Consider the following 16,043-nt stretch of genomic DNA (forward strand, 5'->3'; position numbering starts at 1 on the left):
GGTAAGAGCTAATTTATCAGATCAATTAATTGATATTTACAACTAGAGATACTTGTCATTTATGACTTGATGTTATTTCTCACAGGGAACATTTGGTTTAGAGTTGTCTTCTGGAGACAATGCCTTATGATAAATGAATAGCTAGCATAGGGTTCCATAGCTATCTCTATGTGAGAATAACATCTGCTCTACAGCCTGAGGACTTACTATCTTTACTTTATACCATAAGAGTTTCAAATTAGAAAATGAAAGTTCTTTTATATTGAAATAACTGAGTTTTCAGGTGCAGTAAACTGTTACCAGGTGAGATTAGTGCCTCAGTCATAGGATCAAGAAAATAGTAATGGTTTACCATGAAATGAATCATATTCTTTCATCCCACACTCCTGATATTAGTAAACTACTTAATTCTGTCTAATCTTTATGATGTCTGTCACATCTGTCCCTTTCCTAACCATTCTGATTCTCAATTATCACAGTGGTCTAAATAATCCCCTGTCTCTAGTTTTTCTCTTATCTAGTCCATTCTCTGTGCTTCTGTTACATTTATCTTTTCAAAGTTCGATTTCTAGAAAGTTATTATCCAGTGCAAAATCTCTACTCCTGAAGAACCTTTTATTTGGCCATTCAGAACCCTCTGCCCTCTCCCATAGGAATTAGTGATTTAGGGAGGCTGTAGAATTGGATTTCCTAGAGGTAGCTAAGAAGTTATTAATTTTTACAGTAATACAAGATAATGGAAATAATGGAAGAGAGATGTCCCAAGAATCTCTCTAATGTTACCAACTTTGCTTGATGGGCACAAGATTCCTGAATAGTGTGCTTTTCCAAAGCCATGCACAACAAATGAGTGGGAAATGAAGGGATAATTCCTATCGCATTCCACAAGGGGGCAGCAAAAACCAACTGTGGGGTTGTGTAGATGCTAGCAAGTCCGCAGGAGGCAGAAAAGGAGTTCAAGGTAAGATGAACTCTAATTATTTTTTTTTCCATTGAGATAGTATCCAATTGCCACTTATGTGAAGGTCAAACTCCAGAATCACCCTGGGAGCTTGGCAGAAATGCAGAAGTCTTGTGCTCAACCAGATGATTTTGGATTTTGGTTCAGTTCTTCAGACACCGTCTGAGAAGTGTTGATAAAACACAAGACACCTAATACTATACTCTACTTCAGCACTATTCACACCTTTCCTTAGGCTGTTGCCACTTTTTTAAATATAAATTTATTTATTTTAATTGGAGGCTAATTACAATTGGTTTTGCCATACATCAACATGAATCTGCCATGAGTGTACACATGTTTCCCATCCTGAACACCCTTCCCTCTTCCCTTCCCATACCATCCCTCTAGGTCATCCCAGTGTACCAGCCCAGAGCACCCTGTCTCATGCATCAAACCTGGACTGGCGATTCATTTCATATATGATAATATACATGTTTCAATGCCATTCACCCAAATCATCCCACCCTCGCCCTCTCTCACAGAGTCCAAAAGACTGTTCTATACATCTGTGTCTCTTTTGCTGTCTCGCATACAGGATTATCATAACCATCTTTCTAAATTCCATATATATGTGTTAGGATACTGTATTGGTGTTTTTCTTTCTGGCTTACTTCACTCTCTATAATAGGCTCCAATTTCATCCACCTCATTAGAACTGATTCAAATGTATTTCTTTTTAATGGCTGAGTAATACTCCATTGTGTATATGTACCACAGCTTTCTTATCCATTCGGCTGCTGATGGAAATCTAGGTTGCTTCCCTATCGTGGCTATTGTAAACAGTGTTGAGATGAACATTGGGGTACATGTGTCTCTTTCAACTCTGGTTTCCTCGATGTTTATGCCCAGCAGTGGGATTGCTGGGACATATGGCAGTTCTATTTCCAGTTTTTTAAGGAATCTCCACACTGTTCTCCATAGTGGCTGTACTAGATTGCATTCCCACCAACCATGTAAGAGGGTTCCTTTTTCTCCACACCCTCTCCAACATTTATTACTTGTAGACTTTTGGATTGTGGCCATTCTGACTGGTGTGAAATGGTACGTCATTGTGGTTTTGATTTTCATTTCTCTGATAATGAGTGACGTTGAGCATCTTTTCAGGTGCTTGTTAGCCATCTGTATGTCTTCTTTGCAGAAATGTCTGTTTAGTTCTTTGGCCCATTTTTTTTAATTAGGTCGTTTATTTTTCTGGAATTTAGCTGCAGGAGTAGCTTGTATATTTTTGAGATTAATTATTTGTCAGTTGCTTCATTTGCTATTATTTTCTCCCATTCTGAAGGCTGTCATTTCACCTTGCTTATAGTTTCCTTTGTTGTGCAGCAGCTTTTAATTTTAATTAGGTCTCATTTGTTTATTTTTGCTTTTACTTCCAATATTTTCGGGGGTGGGTTATAGAGGGTCCTGCTGTGATTTATGTCAGAGAGTGTTTTGCTTATGTTCTCCTCTAGGAGTTTTATAGTTTCTGGTCTTACGTTTTGATCTGTAGTCCGTTTTGAGTTTATTTTTGTGTGCAGTGTTAGAAAGTGATCTAGTTTTATTCTTTTACAAGTGGTTGACCAGTTTTCCCAGCACCACTTGTTAAAGAGATTATCTTATTCTTCATTGTATATTCTTGCCCCTTTTGTCAAAGATAAGGTGTCCATAGGTGTGTGGATTTTTCTCTGGGCTTTCTGTTTTGTTCCATTGATCTATATTTCTGTCTTCATGCCAGTACCATAACTGTCTTGATGACTGTGGTTTTGTAGTAGAGACTGAAGTCAGGCAGGTTGATTCCTCCAGTTCCATTCTTCTTTCTCAAGATTGCTTTGGCTATTCGAGGTTTATTGTATTTCCACACAAATTGTGAAGCTATTTGTTCTGGCTCAGTGAAAAATGCCGTTGGTAGCTTGATATAGATAGCATTGAATCTGTAGATTGCTTTGGGTATTATATTCACTTCCACTATACTGATTCTTCCGATCCATGAACATGGTATATTTCTCAGTCTATTAGTGTTCTCTTTGATTTCTTTCACCAGTGTTTTATTTATTTTTTATTTATTTATTTATTTTTTAATTTTTACTTTCTTTTACTTTACAATACTGTATAGGTTTTGCCATACATTGACATGAATCCAGCACGGGTGTATATGCGTTCCCAAACATGAACCCCCCTCCCACCTCCCTCCCCATAACATCTCTCTGGGTCATCACCATATACCAGCCCCTAGCATGCTGTATCCTGCGTCGGACATAGACTGGTGATTCGATTCTTATATGATAGTATACATGTTAGAATGCCATTCTCCCAAATCATCCCACCCTCTCCCTCTCCCTCTGAGTCCAAAAGTCCGTTATACACATCTGTGTCTTTTTTCCTGTCTTGCATACAATGTCGTCATTGCCAGTGTTTTATAGTTTTTGATATATAGCTCTTTAGTTTCTTTAGGTAGATATATTCCTAAGTATTATATTCTTTTAGTTGTCATGGTGAATGGAATTGTTTCCTTAATTCCTTTTTCTGTTTTGTCATTATTAGTGTATAAGAATGCCAGGGATTTCTGTGTGTTGATTTTATATCCTGCAACTTTATTATATTCATTGATCAGCTCTAGCAATTTTCTGGTGGAGTCTTTAGGGTTCTCTAAGTAGAGGATCATGTCATCTGCAAACAGTGATAGATTTACTTCTTTTCCAATCTAGACTCATTTTATTTATTTTTCTTTTCTGATTGCTGTGGCCAAAACTTCCAAAACTATGTTGAATAGTAGTGGTGAAAGTGGGCACCCTTGTCTTGTTCCTGACTTTAGAGGGAATGCTTTCAATTTTTCACAATTGAGGATAATGTTTGCTGTGGGGTTGTCATATATAGCATTTATTCTGTTGAGGTATGTTCCTTCTATTCCTGCTTTCTGGAGAGTTTTTATCATAAATAGATGTTGAATTTTGTCAAAGGCTTTCTCTGCATCTATTGAGATAATCATATGGCTTTTATTTTTCAATTTGTTAAAGTGGTGTATTATATTGATGATTTGTGGATATTGAAGAATCTGTGCAACCCTGATTTTGGTGTTGACCATCTGGTGATGTCCATGTGTAGAATCTTCTCTTGTTTTGTTGGAAGAGGGTGTTTGCTATGACCAGTGCATTTTCTTGGCAAAACTCTTTTAGTCTTTGCCCTGCTTCATTCCACATTCCAAGGCCAAATTTGCCTATTATTCCAGGTGTTTCTTGACTTCCTACTTTTGCATTCCAGTCCCCTATAATGAAAAGGACATCTTTTTTGGGTGTTAGTTCTAAAAGGTCTTATAGGTCTTCAGAGAACCATTCAACTTCAGCTTCTTCAGCATTACTAGTTGGGGCATAGACTTGGATTACCATGGTATTGAATGGTTTGTCTTGGAAACAAAGAGAGATTTTTCTGTTGTTTTTGACATTGCATCCAAGTACTACATTTTGGACTCTTTTGTTGACCATGATGGCTACTCCATTTCTTATGAGAGATTCCTGCCCACAGTAGTAGATATAATGGTCATCTGAGTTAAATTCACCCATTCCAGTCCATTTTAGTTCACTGATTCCTAGAATGTCGACGTTCACCCTTGCCATCACTTGTTGGACCACTTCCAATTTTCCTTGATTCATGGACCTGACATTCCAGGTTCCTATGCAATGTTGCTCTTTACAGCATTGGACCTTGCTTCTATCACCATCACATCCACAGCTGGGTATTGTTTTTGCTTTGGCTCCATCCCTTCATTCTTTCTGGAGCTATTTCTCCACTGATCTCCAGTAGCATATTGGGCACCTAATGACCTGGGGAGTTCCTCTTTCAGTATGCTATAATTTTGCCTTTTCATACTTTTCATGGGGTTCTCAAGGCAAGAATACTGAAATTATTTGCCATTCCCTTCTCCAGTGGACCGCATTCTGTCAGACCTTTATACCATAACCCGCCCGTCTTGGCTTGCCCCACAGGCATAACTTAGTTTCATTGAGTTAGACAAGGCTGTGGTCCTAGTGTGATTAGATTGACTAGTTTTCTGTGAGTATGGTTTCAGTGTGTCTGCCCTCTGATGCCTTCTTGAAACACTTACCATCTTACTTGGGCTTCTCTTACCTTGGACATGAGGTATCTCTTCACAGCTGCTCCAGCAAAGCGCAGCCATTGTTCCTTACCTTGGATGAGGGGTATCTCCTCACCGCCGCCATTTCTGACCATCAACCTTGGACAGCTTCTCTAGGCACTACTGTGGGACGTGAGGTGGCTCCTACCGGCCACTGCCTCTGGCCTCAGAAGCGTGGTGGACATCAACAGATGGTCAACACTGAAATCAGGTTGATTATATTATTTGCAGCCAAAGATGGAAAAGCTCTATACAGTCAACAAAAACAAGACCAGGGGTTGACTGTGGCTCAAATCATGAAATCCTTATGACCAAATTCAGAATTAAAGTGAAGAAAGTATGGAAAACCGCTAGACCATTCAGGTACGACTTAATCAAATTCCTTATGATTACACAGAGGAAGGAGACAACCAAGGATGAGATGGCTGGATGGTATCACAGACTCGATGGACGTGAGCCTGAGTGAACTCCGGGAGATTGTGATGGACAAGGAGGCCTGGTGTGCTGAGATTCATGGGGTCGCAAAGAGTCAGACACGGCTGAGTGACTGAACTGAATTGAACTGATACAGTGAAAGTGAGAAATAGATTTAAGGGCCTAGATCTGACACATAGAGTGCTGGATGAACTATAGAATAAAGTTCATGACATTGTACAGGAGACAGGGATCAAAACCATCTGCATGGAAAAGAAATGCTAAAAAGCAAAATGGCTGTCTGGGGAGGCCTTACAAATAGCTGTGAAAAGAAGAGAGGTGAAAAGCAAAGGAGAAAAGGAAAGATATAAGGATCTGAATGCAGAGTTCCAAAGAATAGCAAGAAGAGATAAGAAAGCCTTCTTCAGCGGTCAATGCAAAGAAATAGAGGAAAACAACAGAATGGAAAAGAATAGAGATCTCTTCAAGAAAAATAGAGATACTAAGGGAACATTTCATTCAAAGATGGGCTCGATAAAGGACAGAAATGGTCTGGACCTAACAGAAGCAGAAGATATTGAGAAGAGGTGGCAAATATACACAGAATAATTGCACAAAAAAAGATATTCACAACCCAGATAATCATGATGGTGTCATCACTTACCTAGAGCCAGACATCCTGGAATGTGAAGTCCAGTGAGCCTTAGAAAGCATCACTACGATCAAAGCTAGTGGAGGTGATAGAATTCCAGTTGAGCTGTTTCAAATCCTGAAAGAGGATGCTGTGAAAGTGCTGCAATCAATATGCCAGCAAATTTGGAAAACTCAGCAGTGGCCACAGGACTGGAAAAGGTCAGTTTTCATTCCAATCACAAAGAAAGGCAATGGGAAATAATGCTGAAATTATTGAATCATCTCTCATGCTTGTAAAATAATGTTCAAAATTCTCCAAACGAGGCTTCAGCAATACGTGAACCGTGAACTTCCTGATGTTCAAGGTGGTTTTAGAAAAGGCAGAGGAACCAGAGATCAAATTGCCAACATCCGCTGGATCATGGAAAACAACAAGAGAGTTCCAGAAAAACATCTATCTCTGCTTTATTGACTATGCCAAAGCCTTTGAGTGTGTGGATCCCAATAAACTGTGGAAAATTCTGAAAGAGATGGGAATACCAGACCACCTGACCTGCCTCTTGAGAAATCTGTATGCAGATTAGGAAGCGACAGTTACAACTGGACATGGAAGAACGGTCTGGTTCCAAATAGGAAAAGGAGTACGTCAAAGCTGTATATTGTCACACCGCTTATTTAACTTCTATGCAGAGTACATCACGAGAAACGCTGAACTGGAAGAAGCACAGGGTGGAATCAAGATTGCCGAGAGTAATATTAGTAACCTCAGATATGCAGATGACATCACCCTTATGGCAGAAAGTGAAGAGGAACTAAAAAGCCTCTTGATGAAAGTGAAAGTGGAGAGTGAAAAAGTTGGCCTAAAGCTCAACATTCAGAAAATGAAGATCATGGCATCTGGTCCCATCACTTCATGGCTAATAGATGGGGAAATAGTGGAAACAGTGTCAGACTTTATTTTTTGGATCTCCAAAATCACTGCAGATGGTGACTGCAGCCATGAAATTAAAAGACGCTTACTCCTCGGAAAAAAGTTATGACCAACCTAGATATCATATTCAAAAGCAGAGACATCCCTTTAACGACTAAGGTCCATCGGGCAAGGCTATGGTTTTTCCTGTGGTCATGTATGGATGTGAGAGTTGGATTGTGAAGAAAGCTGAGCACCAAATAACTGATGTTTTTGAAATGTGGTGTTGGAGAAGAATCTTGAGAGTCCCTTGTACTGCCAGGGGATCCAACCAGTCCATTCTGAATGAGATCAGCCCTGGGATTTCTTTGGAGGAAATGATGCTAAAGCTGAAACTTCAGTACTTTGGCCACCTCATGCGAAGTGTTGCCTCATTGGAAAAGACTCTGATGGTGGGAGGGATTGGGGGCAGGAGGAGAAGGGGACGACCGAGAATGAGATGGCTGGATGGCATCACAGACTCGATGGACGTGAGTCTGAGTGAACTCAGTCTGAGTTGGTGATGGACAGGGAGGCCTGGCGTGTTGCGATTCATGGGGTCACAAAGAGTCAGACATCACTGAGTAACTGAACTGAAGTTACATCCCTGGGATAAAGCCCACTTGGTAATGATTTATGATCTTTTTAATGTATTGTTGGATTCTGAGTGCTAGAATTTTGTTAAGGATTTGTGCATCTATGTTCATCAATGATATTCACCTGTAGTTTTCGTTTTTGGTGGCATCTTTTTCATTGCAGTCAGCTGCGATGGTGCACAAGCGTGGGCAGCTGTGGTGGCACACAAGTGTGGCCGAGAGGAGCTACCCCACATCCGAGGTCAGAGGAAGAAGCCGTGAGGACTCCATGCCCGAGGGGAAGTGGCAAGTGGAGCTACCCCACATCCGTTATCAGGGGCAGCGGCCAAAAGTGCCAGGCTGCGATGGCACAGGAACAGGTGAGAGGAGCTACCCCCTGCCTGAGGCCAGGGATGGCGGACGGGAGGAGCTACCTAATGCCCGAGGCCAGGGGCATTAGCCAAGAGGAGCAACCCCAGGTCCAAGGAGCGGTGGTTGCACGGGCACAGGACGGCCTAGAGGAGCTGTTCTATGTTCAAGGTCAGGAGGGGCGGCAGTGAGGAGATACACCTCATCCAAGGCAAGCAGCAGTGGCTACACTTTGCTGGAGCAGCCGTGAAGAGATACCCCATGTCCAAGGTAAGAGAAACCCATGTAAGATGGTAGGTGTAGCAAAAGGGCATCAGAGGGCAGACACACTGAATCCATAACCACAGAAAACTAGTCAGTCTAATCATACTAGGACCACAGCCTTGTCTAACTCAATGAAACTAAGCCATGCCCACTGGGGCCACCCAAGATGGGCAAGTTATGGTAGAAAGGTCTGACAGCATGTGGTCCACTGGAGAAGGGAATGGCAAACCACTTTAGTATTCTTGCCTTGAGAACCCCATGAACAGTATGAAAAGGCAAAATGATAGGATACTGAAAGAGGAACTCACCAGGTCAATAGGTGCCCAATATGCTACTGAAGATCAGTGGAGAAATAACTCCAGAAAGAATGAAGAGATGGAGCCAAAGCAAAAACAACACCCAGGTGTGAATGTGACTGGTGATAGAAACAAGGTCCAATGCTGTAAATAGCAATATTGCTTAGAAACCTGAAATGTTAGGTCCATGAATCAAGGCAAATTGGAAGTGGTCAGACAGGAGATGGCAAGAGTGAACGTCAACATTCTAGGAATCATCAAAATAGAATGGACTGTAATGGGTGAATTTAACTCAGATGACCATTATATCTACTACTGTGGGCAGGAATCCCTCAGAAGAAATGGAGTAGCCATCATGGTCAACAAAAGAGTCCGAAATGCAGTAATTGGACGCAATCTCAAAAATGACAGAATGACCTCTGTTCGTTTCTAAGGCAAACCATTCAATATCACAGTAATCCAAATCTATGCCCCAACCAGTAATGCTGATGAAGCTGAAGTTGTTCGGTTCTATGAATACCTACAAGACTTTTTATAGCTAACACCCAAAAAAGATGTCCTTTTCATTATAGGGGACTGGAATACAAAAGTAGGAAGTCAAGAAACACCTGGAATAACAGGCAAATTTGGCCTTGGAGTACAGAATGAAGCAGGGCAAAGGCTAATAGAGTTTTGGTCATAGAAAACACCCTCTTCCAACAACACAAGAGAAGACTCTACACATGGACATCACCAGATGGTCAACACCAAAATCAGATTGATTATATTCTTTGCAGCCAAAGATGGAGAAGCTATATACAGTCAGCAAAAACTAGACCAGGAGCTGACTGTGGGTCAGATCATGAGCTCCTTATTACCAAATTCAGACTTAAATTCAGAAAAAAGTAGGGAAAACCACTAGACCATTCAGGTATGGCCTAAATCAAATCCCTTACGATTATACAGTGGAAGTGAGAAATAGATTTAAGGGCTTAAATCTGATAGATAGAATGCCTGATGAATTATGGATGGAGGTTCCTGACATTGTACAGGAGACAGGGATCAAGACCAATCTCATGGAAAAGAAATGCAAAAAAAAAAAAAAAAGTCTGTCTGGGGAGGACTTACAAATAGCTGTGAAAAGAAGAGAAGTGAAAAGCAAAGGAGAAAAGTAAAAATGCAAGCCTATGAATATAGAGTTCTAAAGAATAGCAAGAAGAGATAAGAAAGCCTTCCTCAGTGATCAATGCAAAGAAATAGAGGAAAACAACAGAATGGGAAATATTAAAGATCTCTTCAAGAATATTAGAGATGCTAAGGGAAAATTTCATGCAAAGATGGGCTTGATAAAGGACAGAAATGGTATGGATCTAACAGAAGCAGAAGATATTAAGAAGAGGTGACAAAAATACACAGAGGAACCTCCAAAAAAAAAAAAAAGAAGATCTTCAAGACCAAGATAATCACGATGGTATGATCACTCACCTAGAGCCAGACATCCTGGAATGTGAAGTCAAGTGGACCTGAGAAAGCATCACTAAGAACAAAACTAGTGGAGGTGATGGAACCCCAGTTGACCTGTTTCAAGTCCTGAAAGGTGATGCTGTCAAGGTGCAGCACTCAATATGCCAGCAAATTTGGAAAACTTACTAGTGGTCACATGACTGGAAAAGGTCAGTTTTCATTCCAATCACAAAGAAAGGCAATGCCAAAGAATGCTCAAACTACCACACAATGGGACTCATCTCACATGCTAGTAATGCTCAAAATTTTCCAAGCCAGGCTTCAGCAATACATAAACTGTGAACTTCCAGACGTTCAAGCTGGTTTTAGAAAAGGCAGAGGAACCAGAGATCAAATTGCCAACATCCTCTGGATCATGGGAAAAGCAAGAGTTCCAGAAAAAACATATATTTCTGCTTTATTGACTATGCCAAAGCTTTTGACTGTGTGGATCCCAATAAACTGTGGAAAATTCTGAAAGAGATGGGAATACTAGACCACCTGACCTGCCTCTTGATAAATCTGTATGCAGGTCAGGGAGCAGCAGTTAGAAGTGGACATGGAACAACAGACTGGTTCCAAAGAGGGAAAGGAGTATGTCAAGGCTGTATATTGTCACCCTGCTTATTTATCTTCTATGCAGAGTACATCATGAGAATGCTGGTCTGGAAGAAGCACAAGCCGGCATCAAGATTGCTGGGAGAAATATCAATAACCTCAGATATGCAGATAACACCACCCTTATGGCAGAAAGTGAAAAGGAACTAAAACGCTTCTTGATGAAACTGAAAGAGGAGAGTGAAAACATTGGCTTAAAGCTCAACATTCAGAAAACTAAGATCATGGCATCTGGTCCCATCACTTCATGGGAAATAGATGGGGAAACAGTGAAAACAGTACCAGACTTTATTTTGGGGGGCATCAACATCACTGCATATGGTGATTGCAGCCATGAAATTAAAAGACGCTTACTCCTTGGAAGGAAAGTTATGAACAACCTAGATAGAATATTCAAAAGCAGAGACATTACTTTGCCGACTAAGGTCCGTCTAGTCAAGGCTATGGTTTTTCCTGTGGTCATGTATGGATGTGAGAGTTGTACTGTGAAGAAAGCTGAGTGCCAAAGAATTGATGCTTTTGAACTGTGGTGTTGGAGAAGACTCTTGAGAGTCCCTTGGACTGCAAGGAGATCCAACCAGTCCATTCTAAAGGAGATCAGCCCTGGGTACTCTTTGGAATGGATGATGGTAAAGCTGAAACTCCAGTACTTTGGCCACCTCATGCCAAGAGTAGACTCATTGCAAAAGACTCTGCTGCTGGGAGGTATTGGGGGCAGGAGGAGAAGGGGACAACGGAGCATGAGATGGTTGGATGGCATCACAGACTCTATGGACGTGAGTCTGAGTGAACTCTGGGAGATGGCAATGGACAGGGAGGCCTGGCGTGCTGTGATTCATTGGCTCGCAAAGAGTCGGACACAACTGAGAGACTGAACTGAATTGAACTTCTCAGGTTTTGGTGTTAGGATGATGGTGCCCTCATAGAATGAGTTTGGAAATTTACCTTCCTCTGCAATTTTCTGGAAGAGCTTGAATAGGATAGGTGTTAGCTCTTCTCTAAATTTTTGGTAGAATTCAGCTCTGAAGGCGTCTGGACCTTGGCTTTTGTTTCCTGGAAGATTTCTGATTACTGTTTCAATTTCTGTGCTTGTGATGGGTCTGTTAAGATTTTCTGTTTCTTCCTGGTTCAGTTTTGGAAAGTTGTAGTTTTCTAAGAATTTCTCCATTTTTTCCAAGTCGTCCATTTTATTGGCATATAATTGCTGATAGTAGTCTCTTATGATCCTTTGTATTTCTGTGTTGTCTGTTGTGATCTCTCAATTTTCACTTCAAATTGTATTGATTTGATTTTTCTCCCTTTGTTTCTTGATGAGTCCGGCGAATGGTTTGTCAATTTTGTTGATCATCTCAAACAACCAGCTTTTGGTTTTGTTGATTTTTACTATGATCTCTTTTGTTTCTTTTGCATTTATTTCTGCCCTAATTTTTAAGATTATTTCTTTCCTTCTAATAACCCTGGGTTCTTCATTTCTTCCTTTTCTAGTTGCTTTATGTGTAGAGTTAGGTATTTATTTGACTTTTTTTCTTATTTCTTGAGGTATGCCTGTATTGCTATGAACCTTCCCCTTAGCACTGCTTTTACAGTGTCCTACAGGTTTGGATTGTTGTGTTTTCATTTTCATTCATTTCTATACATATTTTGATTTCTTTTTTGACTTCTTCTGTGATTTGTTGGTTATTCAGCAGCGTATTGTTCAGCCTCCATATGTTCTAATTTTTAATAGTTTTTCTCCTGTAATTGAGATCTTTTCTTACTGCATTGTGGTCAAAAAAGATGCTTGGAATGATTGCAATTTTTCTGAGTTTACTAAAGCTAGATTTATGGCCCAGGATGTGATCTATCCTGGAGAAGGTTCCATGTCCACTTGAGAAAAAGTTGAAATTCATTGTTTTGGGATGAAATATCCTATAGATATCAGTTAAGTCTAACTGGTCTATTGTATCATTTAAAGTTTGTGTTTCCTCGTTAATCTTCTGTTTAGTTGATCTATCCATAGGTGTGAGTGGGGTATTAAAAGTCTGCCAGTATTATTGTTTTATTGTTAATTTCTCCTTTCATACTTGTTAGCATTTGTCTTACATATTGAGGTGCTCCTATGTTTGGTGCATATATATTCATAATTTTTATATCTTCTTCTTGAATTGATCATTTGATCATTATGTAGTATCATTCTTTGTCTCTTTGCACAGCCTTTGTTTTAAATTCTACTTTATCTGGTACGAGTATTGCTACCCCTGCTTTCTTTTGGTCTCTATTTGCATGGAATATCTTTTTGCAGCCTTTCACTTTCAGTCTGTATGTGTCCCTTGTTTTCAGGTGGATCTCTTGTAGGCAACATATATAGGAGTCTTCTTTTTGTATCCATTCAGCCAGTCTTTTTCTTTTGGTTGGGGCATTCAACCCATTTACATTTAAGGTAATTATTGATAAGTATGATCCCGTTTCCATTTACTTTATTGTTTTGGGTTCGAGTTTATACACCCTTTTTGTGTTTCCTGTCTAGAGAAGATCCTTTAGCATTTGTTGGAGAGCTGGTTTGGTGGTGCTGAATTCTCTCAACTTGTGCTTGTCTGTAAAGCTTTTGAATTCACCTTCATATTTGAATGAGATCCTTGCTGGGTACAGTAATCTGGGCTGTAGTTTATTTTCTTTCATCACTTTAAGTATTTCCTGCCATTCCCTCCTGGCCTAAAGAGTTTCTATTGAAAGATCAGCTGTTATCTTTATGGGGATCCCCTTGTGTGTTATTTGTTGCTTTTCCCTTGCTGCTTTTATTATTTGTTCTTTGTGTTTGATTTTGTTAATTTGATTAATATGTGTCTTGTGGTGTTTCACCTTGGGTTTATCCTGTTTGGGACTCTCTGGGTTTCTTGGTCTTGAGTGGCTATTTCCTTCCCCATTTTAGGGAAGTTTTCAACTATTATCTTCTCAAGTATTTTCTTATGGTCTTTCTTTTTGTCTTCTTATTCTGTGGCTCCTGTGATCTGAATGTTGGGGTATTTAACATTATCCCAGAGGTCTCTGAGATTGTCCTCATTTCTTTTAATTCACTTTTCTTTTTTCCTCTCTGATTCATTTATTTCTACCATTCTATCTTCTACCTCACTAATCCTATCTTCTGCCACTGTTATTCTACTATTTTTTCCCTCCAGAGTGTTTTTGATATCATTTACTGCATTATTCATTATATATTGACTTTTTTGTTTTTTTCTAGGTTCTTGTTAAACCCTTCTTGCATCTTCTCAATCCTTGTCTCCAGGCCATTTATATGTGATTCCATTTTGTTTTCAAGATTTTGGATCATTTTCACTATCTTTATTTGGAATTCTTGATCAGGTAGATTCCCTATCTCTTCCTTTTTTTGTTTGGATTGGTGGGCATTTATCCTGTTCCTTTACCTGCTGGGTATTCCTCTGTCTCTTCATCTTGTTTTTATTGCTGTGTTTGGAGTGGCCTTTCTGTATTCTGGCAGTTTGTGGAGTTCTCTTTATTGTGGAGTTTCCTCACTCTGTGTGGGTTTGTATGGGTGGCTTGTCAAGGTTTCCTGGTTAGGGAAGCTTGTGTCGGTGTTCTGGTGGGTGGAGCAAAATATCTTCTCTCTGGAGTGCAATGAAGTGTTCAATAATGAGTTATGAGATGTCAGTGGGTTTGGAGTGACTTTGGGCAGCCTGTATATTGAAGCTCAGGGCTGTGTTCCTGTGTTGCTGGAGAATTTGCATGGTATGTCTTGCTCTGGAACTTGTTGGCCCTTGGGTGGTGCTTGGTTTCAGTGTAGGTATGGAGGCATTTGATGAGCTCCTGTCGATTAATATTCCCTGGAGTCAGGAGTTTTCTGGTGTACTCAGGATTTGGACTTAAGCCTCCTGCCTCTGGTTTCAGTCTTGTTTTTACAGTAGCCTCAAGTCTTCTCCATCTGTACAGCACCATTGACAAAACATATAGGTTAAAGATGAAAAGTTTCTCCACAGTGAGGGACACCCAGAGAGGTTCACAGTGTTACATGGATAAGAGAAGAGGGAAGAGGGAGATAGAGGTGACTCAGATGAGATGAGGTTGAATCAAAAGAGAGAGCAAGCTAGCCATTAATCACTGCCTTTTGTGTGCTCCACAGTCTGGACCGCTCAGAGATGTTCACAGAGTTATACAGAGAAGGGAAGATGGAGGAAGGAGACAGAGGTGGCCAGGAGGATAAAGGGGGAAATCAAAAGAGAGACAGATCCAGCCAGTAATCAGTTCCCTATGTGTTCTCCACCATCCGGAACACACAAAGAGATTCACAGAGTTTGGTAGAGAAGAGAAGGGGGAGGGAGGAGAGAGAGGCGACCTGGTGGAGAAAAAGGAAAGTCCAAAGGGGGAGAGAGCAGTCAAGCCAGTATTCTCACTCCCAAGTAAAAATGGGTACTGAAGTTTGGGTTCTTAAATGTACAAAATTGATAACAAATACCAAAAAGCAAAGAGTAAAAATCTAGAGTAGAGGTTGGATTTTCAAACATTCAATATTAAAGAAAAAAAAAAAAACAACCAAACAAAGTCACAAAAATTATAATATATGTATATATATGTATATATGAAGTTTGCTTTAAAAAATAGGGTCTCTTTTTTTTTTGCAAGATAATAGTAGGTTATAAAAATGAAAATTAAAGGAGTAATAGAGGACTTAAAATTTTTTTTAAAAAGTAAGAATGGTAGTAAAAATCATAAAAATATGTCTAGAACTGTCTCTGGTGTTATTGTGGGCAGTGTGGGGTCAGCTCAGTTTCGGATAGTTCCTTGATCCAGTTTATATTTCTCAAGATCTATAGTCCCCTTCCTATGTATTTGGTACTAACTACAGGGTTTTAATCTATTGCACCTGTCATGTCCAAGGCGATTCCCTCTGTTTTAGCTTCTGTTTGGTGGTCTCTTCAGTGTCTAATTTCCGTCCTGACACAAGGAGGGGTTGGTGGACACTTTTTTAGGCTCACTTGTTTAATCGCGCTGTGAGGAGGGAGGGACGCTGCAAACAAATAACACTGGCGTGTGCTTGCAGTGACTCGGCCACACTGGGTTTGCCCCCGCTCACGGCGTGTGTGCTTTCCCTGTCTACACTGCTCAGGCTCTAGGTTGCTCTGCCAGGAACTGTCTGAGGCCAGCCTTTGGTTGTGTGCACTTCCTAGGTCTAAGCCACTCAGGATCAGGTACTTGGGTAGTCCTCAGACTCAGTTGGGCCTGCGTTTTGTGCCCTTCCTAGGTCTGAGCAGCCAGGTGACCAGGTGTTTGGTGAGAGTGGTCGCTGTGACTTATCACCTCCCCCATCCCTGCCACTCAGTTTACTGGGTGTACAACTGGC

General features: G+C 40.5%; 1 protein-coding gene across 8 annotated transcripts in view; it reads left to right on the forward strand.

Annotated features, from left to right (window-relative positions):
- LOC138930621 (uncharacterized) overlaps positions 1-16,043 on the forward strand; it is a 371,542-nt gene that overhangs the window by 249,778 nt on the left and 105,721 nt on the right. For 4 of the 8 annotated variants that reach the window (XR_011446255.1, XM_070291126.1, XM_070291127.1 and 1 more), the window contains one exon: positions 7,867-8,062. Coding sequence is in view for 2 of the 8 variants with exons in the window: in XM_070291126.1 (XP_070147227.1) it covers positions 7,867-8,062 (196 nt within the window). In the remaining 6 variants the exon portion in view is untranslated. Of the gene's footprint in view, positions 1-7,866; positions 9,734-16,043 lie in introns of those variants that run through there. The other 4 variants (XR_011446261.1, XR_011446263.1, XM_070291124.1 and 1 more) reach the window with 2 other exon arrangements.

Source organism: Ovis canadensis, chromosome X, assembly GCF_042477335.2.
Source record: "Ovis canadensis isolate MfBH-ARS-UI-01 breed Bighorn chromosome X, ARS-UI_OviCan_v2, whole genome shotgun sequence".
NCBI classification, from domain to species: Eukaryota; Metazoa; Chordata; class Mammalia; order Artiodactyla; family Bovidae; genus Ovis; species Ovis canadensis.